Source organism: Leucopleurus acutus, assembly GCF_964270905.1.
Source record: "Leucopleurus acutus genome assembly, chromosome: 9".
Classification (NCBI taxonomy): domain Eukaryota; kingdom Metazoa; phylum Chordata; class Mammalia; order Artiodactyla; family Delphinidae; genus Leucopleurus; species Leucopleurus acutus.
In genome coordinates, this window is record NC_139144.1 from 76,990,538 (window position 1) to 77,006,851 (window position 16,314).

The 16,314-nt window shown below is 40.1% G+C and overlaps 1 protein-coding gene across 1 annotated transcript in view; it reads left to right on the forward strand.

Annotated features, from left to right (window-relative positions):
• Window positions 1-15,379, forward strand: part of CFTR (CF transmembrane conductance regulator) — a gene marked incomplete at its 5' end in the record, with an annotated part of 203,826 nt that extends 188,447 nt beyond the window's left edge. The window contains 3 exons of the mRNA XM_082846837.1: window positions 11,702-11,874; window positions 12,514-12,619; window positions 13,771-15,379. Of these exons, the coding sequence (XP_082702963.1) occupies window positions 11,702-11,874; window positions 12,514-12,619; window positions 13,771-13,971 (480 nt within the window). The 3' untranslated portion in view covers window positions 13,972-15,379. The remainder of the gene's footprint in view (window positions 1-11,701; window positions 11,875-12,513; window positions 12,620-13,770) is intronic.
• Window positions 15,380-16,314: the final 935 nt, after the last annotated feature.

Here is a 16,314-nt window from a genome sequence, read left to right on the forward strand (position 1 = left end):
CACAGCTGAGATAATTTTATACACTTTTGTGCATGTATGTGCATGTGTGTGTGGATAACTTTAAAATGGAAAACTCTAATATACCTCGAGCACCAAGTTTTTTGGATTAGACCCAGCCCTTTCCTCAGTAGTAAGTTTCCAACTCTCAGGCCCCAGAGATAGTATACTTTGGCCTTCTTCCCAAATGCGCATCACTGAGACATGAACTAGGAGAGACCCAGACACCTACAGCACACCAGGATTATTCCCGATACAGAGGAGCATCTGTCCACACCATCTCATCTACTCCCTGTCTAGGTTCTGAAACTTTCCCAGCATAAGAAGGAGGCTTTGGTTTGCCATGATATACTTCTCTGGGAAGCATAGGTTTAGCACAAAAGGTTAATGATCATCCTAGAACACCTGAAGATGGCTACAGTCTTCTCTGGAAGTCACCAGAAATCAACTGCCTTCAGAGGCTTTGGCTGTGAGCACCTCCAGCCAAATTACCACATGACGTAGATGTGGCAGACTCTATTCCTTGAGGTCATTAGGACACCATAGGAAATACATGGATTAAAATGGAATCTAAATTCCTAAATAATGCCCTGTATTTACCCACCAGGTGGTTAAGGAATTTAGGGCTGGGGGAGAGCTAGAGTGGGATTCTTGGTTCCCTTAACCGACACCCTAGCTGTTAACTGATAATCCTTGAAATACAGGCGTTATATTTAAGAAAAGGAGAACATAAATTGTTCCAGTTTACTAAACTTGAGGTTTATGTCCAAAGCTCTGGATGGTGGCAGACTACAATTATGGGACCTAAGAACATTGAGATGCAAAGGTCTTCTCAGAGAACAGCTTAATTCCACTGTCTCTGACATTTTTGGTCCTTGTTGTAAAGCCCAATTCGGTTTATCCCAAATGTTCTTTCCTTGGCTTCCTCCCTTCAGAGTAGATCTTGACAGAAGCTTTGAAATGCCTGTGAGTGTTAAACACTTACCCATTGAGTGTCTAACCTTAACATGCCCCTAATAAAATGCACTTAGATTAACCGTCTTCATTATCAAAGTTTCCTTATTACCGAACAAACAGGGGTTTTAAAGAAAACATTAACTAAATTGCAAGTGACACGTTTTAAGGTCTTTGATGTGACTTCAGAGAATGAACTATAGGAACACAGTGTGGTGGGAGAGAAACTTTGAAAGGAAGACATTAGACTTTATAAAATCTGCAAGTATTGCCAAGTCACAATAAAGTTTACAGGAAATCAGGATCATAAAAATAATCTAAAATTTTAGAAGACATGGTTAAGATTTTAAATGCCAATATGTGCAGAAATTTTACCTGTTTAGATTTTTATTTGATCAACTCATACTTAGGTATATCTTTTTTTAAAAAATTATTTATTTATTTATTTTTGGCTGTGTTGGCTCTTCGTTTCTGTGCGAGGGCTTTCTCTAGTTGCGACAAGTGGGGACCACTCCATCGTGGTGCACGGGCCTCTCAGTATCACGGCCTCTCCCGTTGCGGAGCACAGGCTCCGGACGCGCAGGCTCAGCGGCCATGGCTCACGGGCCTAGTTGCTCTGCGGCATGTGGGATCTTCCCAGACCAGGGCTCGAACCCGTGTCCCTTGCATTGGCAGGCAGATTCTCAACCACTGCGCCACCAGGGAAGCCCCCTAGGTATATCTTTTTTACTGATCCTTTTAAAAATAATTTGCTGTTCAAAACCAGAGATGGGCTGCTGTCCTTACAGTTATGCCATGTGTTTGAGTAGCAGTGATAAATTTTTGTTGAGGAAGCCTTAGAATGGAGCACAGACAAAAAAGCAACATCCCAGAGAAGCAGAAAAGGCATTGATTTACAAGTTTTGGGGTCTGGACTTTAGTCCTAAATGGTTGATCATATACTTTGCCCAAACAGGACCATGTGGGGAGGGGTCAGTTTCTCACCTGGACAGGATAATGGGACAAAAGGTGTAAACCAGGATTGGCCAGGGCAAACTGGGATTGAATTTCATTTCATCTACGTCCTCTCTGTGACCTTGGTATGACTTGTTTCTCTAGAGGGAAATGAATTGAGTAACAGCAGAGAGCCAAACACTTGAATCTTATCCCAATTCTTTGTAATTCCCCTTTCCCTGAAACGGAAATCAAAAGTGTGCACGATGACAATGTCAGGCCAAGAAACACTCTATTCCTACCTTGGATTGGGCCCTGCACTCCAGTGTGAAACCTTATCTTTGCAGATCTGGGCTGAATTGTGTGAAGCCATGAGGAACATGATTAGTTACAAGCTCTAAGACTTGGAAACAAAACTGGCCAAAGCAGCTTCCTTACCCTTTGTGCCCTAGGCCCGTACCTTCATCTTGGCACTGTATGCCCTATAATTCTATGGATGAATTTAAAGCAAGTCCAAGGGAGGGAAAGAGTTTCTAAGACCCAGAACTACAGAGATCTAATTTTCCCCTTCACAAACAACTCAGGACCAGATAGCTTCTCCATAGGAGCACTGACTTTACCAGCTGTGTAGACCAAAGAGAATCTCAAAGGAGGCTGAATCTTAAGGAAACAAAAAGATGACCCTAACATTGTGGTCTAATAAATTGGTAGCATTGCTGTACATTTTCAGGCTAATATGTATAATGGGCCCAGCCTAAGGCCTGGCACATAATAGGTACTAAGTAAATGTTAGCTATTATAATCATGTTTTCATGAGGTCTTTACCTGGCCGTCTCTTAAATGTTGTTGCTTGCCAGAATCCTAATTGTTTTCTTACTTTACTTACTCTTCCTGGGAAATATCATGCATCCTCTTAGCTCTAACTAATACTTCTGTGCTGATGACTCCCAAATCCACCTGTCCCCAGAGCTCCCTACCTGACATCTCAGCATGGACAGGCATCTTATGTCCATAAGTGAGTCTCTTAGCTGCCCCACCCACACAAGTGTCCTGCGTTTCCAATTCCAGTGGATGGCATCACCAGCTTCTCGTTGCCCAAAGCCAAGACCTGGGTCTCATCCTTGACTCCCAGTTTCTCCGCCTGTCTTCACATATCAAGCCCTGTCAAGACTGTCTCCTGCAAAAATCTAGGATATATTCACTTTTCTCCATCCCCGTCTCACACCACTACTAATTCTCATGTGGATTTTAGAAACAGGCTCCTGTCCGGTGTCTCTCTTACTGGCTCCCTACAGTTCATTCTGTTCTTTGCAGCCTTGCATCTGAGCACTTGTTTCTCCCCTTCTAAGGCTCCTTATTGCCTGTTGGACAAAGTCCACACTGCTCAAGGTGGCTTGTAACGTCCTTCATGATTTCATCTTTGCCTGCCTCTCTAAACTCCCTCCCCAACTGCCTCTGCTTGCCAGGATCCAGCTACACTGAATTCCTTTGCTTCCTCTAAGGCACCATGTGCTGTCTGTTCTCCAGAGGTTTTTTCACACGCTCTGTGCCTGGGGCACCCCCAGCCCTTCACTGCCTGATCCCCCTCACCATTCAGGCCTCTCCTTACACATCACTTCTTCCCAGAAACCTGCCCTGATGCTCCAGGTGTGAGAGAGGAGCCCCTCCTACGTGTATCCTGTACCTCCACCCCTTTCACAGCTTTCTTCGCACGGGAGAGAGATTTACCTCTTAACTTGTCCATGTCCACCACCGGCTTGTAAGTTCCTTGAGGGCAGAGATATTCACTGTGGTATTTCCTTGCTTAGAGTAGTGTTGGGCATGTGCATGGTGTTCAATCAACATTGATTGGATGAATGAATGAATGAATGAATGATCTGATTCATTTATTTAAATGAATAAATAAATGGTTCATGTGTACTGTATCATGCAGGTAGCCTTGTGATTGACACACAACGGGTATCACCATTAGCAATGAGGACACTGAGCTCTGAGACATCGGAGGGACTTAGCTGAGCTGGGTGGTGGGCGCAGAAACAGCTGTCTCCCTTGATTTCTGGTTCACAGGCTCTTTCGCCACAGTGAGCTTTCCCAGTGGCATCCATAATCTCAGGCTCCTTCACCACAGTCTGTGTTACCCTGTGTCATCCAAGCAGCACATCTGTTGGTTCTAGAATGGTTTAGAATGCTTTTAGAAGGAAAACTGTTCGGTAATTGTTTGCTTTTTGGATTACTTAGAAAATAGTTTCCTTCCTTACACATCGATAGTCAGGTAAGCTATTTTAGAGGGCAAACAAACTAACAGAAATAGTGGCCTTTTAAGGTGAAAATTTGCCCTGGAAAACCTGCAGAATAGCAAAAGGAGTGTCTAAAGGAGTTGACAGAGTCTATTTTTATAACTGCCCTGTCCAACCACAGTTCACTTTTCTGATTTTTTTTTTCATGTTTCCTTATCACAAGAGCAAACTCTTGCTCTATAATAACATTCCAGAGGGCAGCAATAGCAAAAGTCAACACTTTGAAGAAAATACCTGGTCCTTTACAGACTGTAATACATTTTTTAAGTTTCATATGTCACAAAATAAAATTTCTTCTTTGTAAATAGTAGTTTGGAAATACATATGATTTATTAGCTCAACTGCATAAATCTGGCAAATTCTTTCTTCCCAAAGTTCTTTATATCCACAAACTTTTGATGCTTTGATTAATTTGTAATGCTAAGTTGGAACGAAAATACTTAGAAATGTTTAGATCCCAGTAATTAAAATTCACCTTAGTTTGGACAGAGCTAATCTAAAGTTTGTATTTTTTTTTAATCTGTTGAAAAGTGGTTTGTGACAATAGTGTAAATAATATTATATTGGGAATATATATGTATATGTGTGTGTATACATGTATATATTTATTTTTAAAGAATTCTGCTGTTAAAGATCACTAAATTTGATGATCTCTGTAGCAAGTTCCCTTTAAGTCTTTCCCCCCCCCCCCCATAGCTCTTTTCTCTTTTAACAGTAATTTCCCACCTATTATTTTTCTCCCTGTCTGAGCCATGAGTTCCTTCAAGGCAGAGCCTTGTGTTATTCATCTTTGAATTCCCAGGTCTGCCATAGTGCCTAGAACTTAATAAACTCTCATTAAGAGTCTATTAAGGAATACATGACTGAGCACCCAAACAATCACGAGGTTAATTTAAGCCATTCTTATCAGTACATGGAGTTGGTAACAAGAACTTTACATCTTTTAAAAACCAATTACTAGTCTATCTTGCTTCCCATTTTCTCTCCAAAGCCTATCACAATATCTGGCAGAAAATAGGTAATTAATACATTTGTTAAATATTCACTGACTTCAAACTAGTAAACTTTTACTAACTTATGTTGACCTTTCTCTAGTGAATATGATTTTAAAAGATTTTTACTATACTTGATAGTGAGTAAAACGGTTGAGATAGGAATGTGGCAAAATGCACCCTAGATTGGCCTGTGTCTCTGTCACTCATTTTATACAGTTTTCTTCTCTAAATATTGACAGTGCTATATATTTAGGTACTTATTTACTTGTGTTAAGAAATAGTTTCATTTGGGTAAGAACCACACACTTTGCTCAGCTCTCTATCACAAGAAAGTACAAAGTATAACACACTAAAGTAGCTTTCCCCCTATGGCCTTAGGAAACTAGAGTATGATTGGTGTGAATCTAAAGGGAGACTACATGCTGCAATATTCTTAACAAAGTCTCAACCTTGTTACTAAGCATGATGTAAATTACTAGTATTGTGACACTTTCTGCTAACTTGCTTTCCAAGGTAACTTGTAAAGGGAAAGTCTTACAAGTCATACTGTCATACCAGGGAAACGTTTCAGTGGCCAGGCCCATGTCTTGGGATTTCCCAGACTCTAACAATACTAATAGTTAGGGTTGATTAGGTGCTTACCACAAGCTACACTCTGTGGCAAGCTCTTTCCACAAATTATCCCATTTAGTCCCCATTACAAGCCTTTGAAGTCTATCCTAGTATTTTCTCCATTTTTTTCCAGTGAGCTAAGTGAGACTTCCAGTAACACATCTGACAGCGTCAGCCAGCGAGTGGTGGAGTGCAGACTTAAAGCCACTTCTGTGTGACTTCATAGCTCCAGTCTTTCATCAGCACTTTTCTTGATGCTTAATTTGACTTAAGAAAAATTCTCAAGTATTTCTGATTGATCTGAAAGGAAATGCTGACCTATCAGTGTTAAAGAACTTCTTATTTGATAATTTGTTTTTAAGGAGTTTTATAGAGTCTTAAAGATGAGAAAGTGGAGGCACACCGACAGGTGAAGTGACTGGTTTTAGATCACACTCCATATTGGGGGAGCTAAAACCAGCACTCATTCATTTACCATTTGTCATTCTTCCTTAAATCGGATTGATTTGTCATTCATCAAAACTGTGTTTGTGTTGTTTGGCCAGCATTCCAGGGGCTCAGTACACATTTGTTGAACAAATGAATGGGTGTGTTGAGGCTGACAATGTGTCTGACATTGGTAGTGAGCTAAAGAGCACATGTCTTTACCCTCAGGAAGCCAACAGTCTAACAGGGGAACTTGCACCCATACTTCTGTGACTATGTGCCTGACTGCCCTAGAGGATGATCAGGAGTATTTGGAATGGTGCTCCCGGCTAAGCAATGGCACAAACCTGAGAAGGTCAAGGTGTATGGGGAACTACAAGCTGAGTGTTTAGTGCTGCTGGAAGTAAAAGTGGAGGGGGCTCGATTCTGGATGCCTTATCTGCCATCTGAGAGAGTTCAGTTATTCTCAGCAGGAGAGCCACCATAGGATTTAAAACAGAGAAATGATGGGGTCAAACCTATATTTTAGAAGGATCCCTGTGGGGTTGTCGGGTGACAATCAACTTGAGATTACAGTATGAAGCTTAAGAGACAATAATGGCCTGGCCTGTCCTAGGGTTGTTGTAATAGGGCTGGCAAGGAGATGGAAGATTAAGAAGTATTTGGAAGAGGTCCAGGGCTGGATATAAAGATGAAAAATCATTCGCTTATCGGTGGTAGTTGATACTCTGAGCATGAATGAGATCTCAGAAGGAGCATTTGGAGAGCTGGCAATGAGGAAAACTAATATTCAAGGGACAGGAAGAGGGAGAATTACCTACATGTGATAATAAGAAGAAATGTCCATAGAGGGTGTGGTTTCTCATAAGGCAAGGAATAGATGTTTGAAGAAGGGAAAAAATGTTCTATGGTCTCAGGCAGTAGAGACAACAGATACACACTCATTATTTAAGATTTCTAGATGAGAAAAGGGGGATACATTAAATAATAGCTAGGGCTTCCCTGGTGGCACAGTGGTTAAGAATCGGTGTGCCACTGCAGGGGACATGGGTTTGAGCCCTGGTCCGGGAAGATCCCACACACCGCGGAGCAGCTAAGCCCATGAGCCACAACTATGGAGCCTGCACGCCACAACTACTGAAGCCAGCGCATCTAGAGCCTGTGCTCCGCAACAAGAGAAGCCACCGCAATGAGAAGCCTGTGCACTGAAATAAAGAGTAGCCCCCACTGGCTGCGACTAGTAAAAGCCCGTGCACAGAAGTAATGAAATTGAAACTGTAATTTAAAATCTTCCAACAAACAAAAGTCCAGGACCAGATGGCTTCACAAGTGAATTCTACGAAACATTTAGAGAAGAGCTAACACTGATCCTTCTCAAACTCTTCCAAAAAATTGCAGAGGGAGGAACACTCCCAAATTCATTCTATGAAACGACCATCACCCTGATACCAAAACCAGAAAAAGATATCACAAAAAAAGAAAATTATGGACCAGTATCACTGATGAACATAGATGCAAAAATCCTGAACAAAATACTAGCAAACAGAATCCAACAACATATTAAAATGATCATACACCATGACCAAGTGGGATTTATCCCAGGGATGCAAGGATTCTTCAGTATACGCAAATCAATCAATGTGATACACCGTATTAATGAATTAAGGAATAAAAACCGTATGATCATCTCAATAGATGCAGAAAAAGCTTTTGACAAAATTCGACACCCATTTACGATAAAAACTCTCCAGAAAATGGGCATAGAGGGAACATACCTCAACATAATAAAGGCCATATATGACAGGCCCACAGCAAACATACTCAATGGTGAAAAGCTGAAAGCCTTTACTCTAAGATCGGGAACAAGACAAGGATGTCCACTCTCACCATTCTTATTCAACATAGTTTTGGAAGTCCTGGCCACGGCAACCAGAGAAGAAAAAGAAATAAAAGGAATACAAATTGGGAAAGAAGAAGTAAAACTGTCACTGTTTGCAGATGACATGATACTATACATAGAAAATCCTAAAGATGCCACCAGAAAACTACTAGAACTAATCAATGAATTTGGTAAGGTTGCAGGATACAAAATTAATGCACAGAAATCTCTGGCATTCCTATACACTAACAATGAAAAATCAAAATGAAGAATTAAGGAAACAATCCCATTTACCATCACAGCAAAAAGAATGAAATACCCAGGAATAAACCTGCCTAAGGAGGTGAAAGACTTGTACTCAGAAAACTATTAAACACTGATGAAAGAAATGAAAGATGACATAAACAGATGGAGAAATATACCATGTTCTTGGATTGGAAGAATCAGTATTGTGAAAATGACTATACTACCCAAAGCAATCTACAGATTCAATGCAATCCCTATCAAACTACCAATGTCATTCTTCACAGAGTTAGAACAAAAAATTTTACAGTTCGTATGGAAATACAAAAGACCCCGAATAGCCAAAGAAATCTTGAGAAAGAAAAACGGAGCTAGAGGTATCAGGCTCCCTGATGTCAAACTATACTACAAAGCTACAGTAATCAAGACAGTATGGTACTGGCACAAGAACAGAAATATAGATCAATGGTACGGGATAGAAAACCCAGAGATAAACCCACACATATATGGTCACCTAATTTACGACAAAGGAGGCAAGAACATAAAATGGAGAAAAGGCAGCCTTTTCAATAAGTGGTGCTGCAAAAACTGGGCAGCTACATGTAAAAGAATGAAATTAGAACACTCCCTAACACCATACACAAAAATAAACTCCAAATGGATTAAAGACCTAAATGTAAGACCAGACACTATAAAACTCTTAAAGGAAAACATAGGAAAAACACTCTTTGATGTAAACCACAGCAAGATCTTTTTTGACCCACCTCCTAGAGTAATGAAAATAAAACAAAAATAAACCAATGGGACCTCATTAAACTTAAAAGCTTTTGCACAGCAAAGGAAACCATAAACAAGACAAAAAGACAACCCTCAGAATGGGAGAATATATTTGCAAATGAAGCAATGGACAAAGGATTAATCTCCAAAATATACAAACCGCTCATGGAGCTCAATATCAAAAAGACAAACAATGCAATTAAAAAATGGGCAGAAGACCTAAATAGACATTTCACCAAAGAAGACATACAGATGGCCAAGAGGCACATGAAAGGATGCTCAACATCACTAATTATTAGAGAAATGCAAATCAAAACTACAATGAGGTATCACCTCACACCAGTCAGAGTGGCCATCATCAAAAAATCTACAAACAATAAGTGCTGGAGCGGGTGTGGAGAAAAGGGAACCCTCTTACGCTGTTGGTGGGAATGTAAATTGATACAGCCACTATGGAGAACAGTATAGAGTTTCCTTAAAAAACTACAAATAGAACTACCATACAACCCAGCAATCCCACTACTGGGCATATACCCTGAGAAAACCATAATTCAAAAAGCAACATATACCACAATATTCATTGCAGCACTATTTGCAATAGCCAGGACATGGAAGCAACCTAAGTGTCCGTCGACAGATGAATGGATAAAGACGTGGCACATATATACAATGGAATATTACTCAGCCATAAAAAGAAACGAAATTGAGTTATTTATAGTTAGGTGGATGAGTCTGAACCTAGTTTGTCATACAGAGTGAAATAAGTCAGAAAGAGAAAATACTGTATGCAAACGCATATATATGGACTCTAAAAAAAAAAAGTGGTACTGACAAACCTAGTGGCAGGGCAGGAATAAAGACATAAACATAGAGAATGGACTTGAGGACACGGGAGGGGAGGGGGAAGCTGGGCAAAGTGAGAGTAGCATCGACATACATACACTACCAAATTTAAAATGGTTAGCTAGTGGGAAGCTGCTGCATAGCACAGGGAGATCAGCTCAGTGCTTTGCGATGACCTAGAGAGGTGGGATAGGGAGGGTGGGAGGGAGGCTCAAGAGGGAGGGGATATGGGGACATAGATATACATATGGCTGATTCACTTTGTTGTACAACAGAAACTAACACAGTATTGTGAAGCAATTATACTCCAGTAAAGATCTGTTAAATAAATAAATAATAGCCAAAGGAGAATCTGGAGGCAAATGAGGGGTTTTTGTTTCAAGGGGGGAGAGATGTAGCAGGTTCACAGGCTGAAGCCAATAAAAAGCGAAAGTTGAAGAGAGAAAGAACACAAGTCCTCCAGTTCCTCACCCAAGAGCCCTTATTCACATTCTCAGCTGGTTAGATCCAAAATTAGTTTTATGTTTGAGTCTTCCAGGATACATGAGAATAGTCCCCCTTGTCTAATTAATATGTTTACTTTCCCTACCATCTCAGAAACTCTTTTCAAACATTAATGAATTCACACAAAGTGAGGTTGTTTTAATGAGAAATCCACTCAAGGAAAGGAATATTGGCTGCAATACATATCCTGGGCACAGTTAATATTTACTGAACAAACACAGTGATGTGAGCCATCTCCAGATTCATCACTGAACTCGTGAGAGTCTGTCTTAAGGCCACTATCTTATTCTGCCTGTATTACAGGTAGGTGGGAACACATCTTACCTCCCAATACTAAATCCCAGACTTCCTAAGGGCAGGATATAATCATATGTGTATCTCTTTAGGTCTCAAACACTCAGCAACACTTGGCAAAAATATATATGTCAATGCACATTTATTTGAATAAGTGATATGAGGGAAGGTTTCATTTTTTATCTCATTTCGAAAGAATGGGTTTCTCTATCTCATTTGCTTTTTCAACCTATTTATTTTTCCTATCTAGCTTAAAAAAATAAGCCGTTGACCCTAACACAACTCTCATATTCCACCCGAATATTTAAGCACCTTTAAATCTCCAGTAATACACCACTATTTTAACTCCAGTTATTTTTACTTCATAGTTTCGTGACTTTCTTAAAGTCAGTTTTTATGAATTAAAGAGATTTAAAACCACATTGCCATATGTGGTTTTAAATGGCTCCTCAGTTGATTTTTATTGCTGCCTTTCATGCTCTGTTATTACAGAGTAGAGAATGGAAGGTAACATAAAAGAATCTGTCATGATACAGTAAGTAACTGCATTCTATACATATTATCTTTTCTAGCATGTATTAAATTGTGTTATAATTATCTGTGTATGTCTTTATAAACCCTGAGCTTTGCAGGGCCCACGGACCATTTATCCTCTCTTTAATCCCTATTGGAGGACCTGGCGTAGAATAGGCATTCCCTGAAAACCTCATGAAAGGAAAAGTACAGAGCTGAAACAGTCTGTAGACTGATGCTTTAGAGCTGCCAAGATTATACATAGTCTTTTGTTCAGTTAAAGCCAAATAGCAGGAATGGTGGGGGGTTGTTTTGAAATTTAAACTTTTAGAGCTCCTGTCTTTTCAGATTATCAGCCTCTTAAGTGTTTTTAACCCTGTAGTATGTGAACTACCCCTCCTAAGCCCAGTGTTTTTCCTCTTTCTTTTCTGCAGGTTGGACTCAGATCTGTGATAGAGCAGTTTCCTGGGAAGCTTGATTTTGTCCTTATGGATGGGGGTTGTGTCCTAAGCCATGGCCACAAGCAGCTGATGTGCTTGGCCAGATCTGTTCTCAGTAAAGCAAAGATCTTGCTGCTTGATGAACCCAGTGCTCATTTGGATCCAATGTGAGTTTCAGAATTCCTGCTATTTAATAACACAGGGGGAAAAGAATCATTGAGACATACTTCATATTGACACAAATTTCCATCAGGCTGTCATGTCTGCAAGCAGGAGACTACCTTCTAGATATGAAATAATTGCCCAGTGGAAAAGTTACTATTTGACATGCGCACAAGTGCTTATTTCCTAGTATAAGAGCTATGTGTTCTCTTCTAAGTGTAATTTTGCAATTTCATACAAACTCTTCCCCCTTATTGACGTGTGATAAAATATTTAGTTACATAGGCATACTTGGGTCCTTATGGTCTTCCTTACTATCCCATTTATAACATAGGAAATATTTATAGCATAAAATAAAGAACTACTATTGATGCTACATAATGAAAAATATACTTATTTGGGAAACTTTTTTCAAACTGTGAAATTTTTTCCCAAATATTTGTCCTATTTATTTATGAAAACTTAGAATCTGCCCTGTGGTTGGAAAGCTGATTGTGGCTGACTCTACTGCAACATTCTGTTAAAAGGATTCAAGGAAAGATAATTTAAGGAATTACATTGACAGAAGAATAGGTATGTTATCAAGGATAGAGACAGATTATTAACATTCTGTGATGTTATATGTGGTATTTTTTCTTTGCTAGAACATACCAGATCATTCGAAGAACCCTAAAACAAGCATTTGCTGATTGCACAGTAATCCTCTCTGAACACAGGATAGAGGCAATGTTGGAATGTCAGCGATTTTTGGTGAGTGTTTCTAATTTACCTAAGATCTCATCTCTCCTTTGATTCTTGATAACAATCTGATATGTGCTGGTTCCTGCAAGTCACAGCAATGTACAAGCTCACAGCTATCCAGCTTTACTCAAAATACCTGCCCAAGTGTCTCACTTTGTGCAACGAGTTGAGGTTGGAATTCAGCCAATCTAAAATAGCAGCTTATTACTAAATTACATTAATAAATTGGAACATCTATACGTTTTGCTTCTTTTATTTGGGGATCAGTCATGAAAAAGACTAGGTCCTGATGCTTTCAGTAACTGAATCTCCCATGGATGGGGTCCAGAACAGGCCTGGATTGTCTTGCAACCTGATGTATGGTTTTAACGCAGTAGTTGAAAGGTTTATTTCATTTTTCTAGCCATTATTTGGAACTCAGCTTAGTGCGTCTCCCAACCACCTTCTCATTGTGGTTTCAAAACTGTCACCGATTCTTTCAAGTGATGTTTACAAATTCCTTTGGGTTTAGCCACAAGGAAATCCTGAGGTGATGTATCACATCATTTCTGTTAAGGCTTTTCAGGCTCCTGGAGGTAAATGCTTTTCTTACTGAAGGATTGTTATTACCATTATTATTACTAAGCTTCGAGTGACAAGTTAGGGGCCGACTCACAACCTCTTGCCCAGCTACGGTCAGGTTCAGCTTGAACGAGTGAAGGAGGCACAGTAACTCAGGCACATCCTGACCAATTTGAAATTGTTAAGCTTCAAATCCACTGTTGACGTGGTTCAACTCTTTATGGTGCTGTGGACTTAACACTCATTTGTAAGGTTAATACACAAGGGATCTAACATGAATAGTTCTTGTTTTCAAAGCCCCCTTAGTTCTAAAGTTCTCTGAAGAAGCACATTGTTCAGTACTATATCAATTTAAAAAAAGCAATCTCCCAGCTTCCAAGTAAAAAATTACAGCTGATTTCACAAATGGTAGAAGCTCCATAAAGCACGAGGACTCAGCAGTGAAACAAGCTCTGCCTGACTGTTCAGACTGCAAGCCTCTGGACACTCGCTGTGTGTTCTTTCTGGCTTTCCTCATCCTCTGAGCCTGTGCCCTTCTTGCCTTGCTTTGGTCCGCCCTGCCTCTTTGTCCGAGTTGTCACTAACGGCCACTTCCCTAGGTCATAGAGGAGAATAGAGTGCGGCAGTACGACTCCATCCAGAGGATGCTGAGCGAGAAGAGCCTCTTCCGGCAGGCGATCAGCCCCACAGTCCGCTTGAAGCTCTTCCCCCACCGGAACTCGAGCAAGCAGACGTCTCGGTCCAAAATCGCTGCCCTGAAGGAGGAGACGGAAGAAGAGGTACAAGAAACAAGGCTTTAGAGAGCAGAACAAAGGTTTGCCTGGGACATTCACGCGTGGAGTTGAAGAAAAGAAAAAAAAAAGAGTTTCTGCCTCAGAAAACAAGGATGAATGATGTTTTTTTAAAAAAGGAAAACTTCGGGTAAGAGGAATTAAGGATGTTCCCGTGGATGAATGGCTTCCTGGCAATGGTCAAACCGTGTGACAGGTACTTCAAATCCTTGAAGGTTTACCACTTGGAATCGCAAGCCAGCTTTTCCTGAAAACTTTTCCCTTTGGTCGTCACTGGAAAGGTGGCTGTAAACGTCAGCCAGCTTAATTCTTCAACTTATTGTTTAGTGAAACTTACCCATTTATATTATTGAAGAAGAACTGTAATCATACTACTTAGAGATACAATTAAGTAATGATAACTGGAAACTTTAGTGGCTTATATATGTTTATATACCTTTTTCTCCACTTTCTCCACGATATTTAAAAACACAGCTATATTGTCTGTTAAGGATTCAGACTGCCCCGTTTCCAAGCAAGTAATGGAATGCTGTGAGAGTCACAAGACAGCCCATCAAAATATGCACCACACAACACCTAAGTATCAGTCAGGAGACAGAACTTCCCGATCTTGGAAATCAGGGTTAGTACCATTCAGCAGTACCCAAATGCAAATAAATCAGAAAACATCCGTTATCTGGGAAACGGGCTGTTACAGTCCCATGTAGGGAACCAAGATGTAGCTCCCTTGATTTGGAAGAGAAGATGTCTGCTTCCAGAAAGTAACAAGCTCGTAAGACTTCTGAACCGAAGGATGGCTGGAAAAACGCTTTAATGCAAATTGGTGCAGGAGAACCCTTCATCACCCAGAAGCTCCAGGTAGAGTGTGTAGGCAGGTAGGCTGTGGGCGCTACAGGTAGATGTACGTGAAATTCAAAGATCTAGGTATAGAAAGGGTGATGTGGTGTGTTTTCAGGCTACCTATGTGTACTTCATACTGTATATACTGAGCAGGAGAGATAATGGACACACTGAAGTAGAGTCAATCATGAATTAGTTTTATATGCTTCTGTTTTATAATTTTGTGATGCAAATGAAATTTTCTCTAGGAAATATTTATTTTAATAATGTTTCAAACTCATATAAATGGCTGTATTTTAAGAATGATTATATTATGAATTATATTTGTGTAAGAGATTTTTATATTTGAAATGTTGACTTTTATGGTACTAGCTATTTTTATGATATGTTAAAACTGGGAGGAGGGGAAAACTTGGGGGATATTAGCCAGTTTGAATTATGAATTATGTTGGTGTGGAGAGAAACAGTAGGGCCCACACAGATGTTGCATATACTTGTGTGATTCCCGGCCAGTACACTTGTTCCCTCTTAGATGCAGTTCTAAAGAAAATGGTACCACAAAATCTGACCACCCCTATCAAGGATACACTGCCTTCTCAACTCCAAAGTAACCCTTAAGATTGCATTCTATTTATTACTGTAGGAAAATATCGTGTGTCAATAAAATCCATATATTTGTGTGAAACTTAGGGGTTTTCAGATGTGTTCATTAATCGTGTCTCATTGATCTCTTACTTCAGTCTCTAAGGATCATGGTAGACAAAACATGAATCTTTCCTTTAGATATAGCTTCTTGAGAATCCTATGTGAATTAAGACACTCTAAAAATTATTTCTTTTTTTAAATTGTGGTAAAATATACATAACCTAAAATTTACTATTTTAATCATTTCTAAATGTACAATTCAGTGGCTTTAAGTACATTCACATTGTTGTACGATCATCATCACAATCCTTTCCACAGAAATTTTTTCATCTTGCAAAACTGAAACTCTGAAACCATTAACTAAAACTCCCTATTTATCCTTTCCCCCAGCTCCTGGCAACTACCATTCTATCTTCAGTCTCTATGAATTTAACTACTCTGCGTACCTCATGTGAGTGGAATCATATAGTATTTGTCCTTTTGTGACTGGCTTATTTCACTTAATAATGTCTTCAGGGTTCATCATATTGTAGCATATGTCAGAATTTTCTTTTTTTTTTTTTTTTTTTTTTGCGGTACACGGGCCTCTCACTGTTGTGGCCTCTCCCGTGGCGGAGCACAGGCTCCGGACGCGCAGGCTCAGCGGCCATGGCTCACGGGCCTAGCCACTCCACGGCATGTGGGATCTTCCCGGACCGGGGCACGAACCTGCGTCCCCTGCATCGGCAGGCGGACGCTCAACCACTGCGCCACCAGGGAAGCCCAGAATTTTCTTTTAAAGGCTGAATGATATTCCATTGCAGGTACATATATATGACATTTTGATTTTCCATTCATTTGTCAATGGGCAACTTAGGTTGCTTCCAC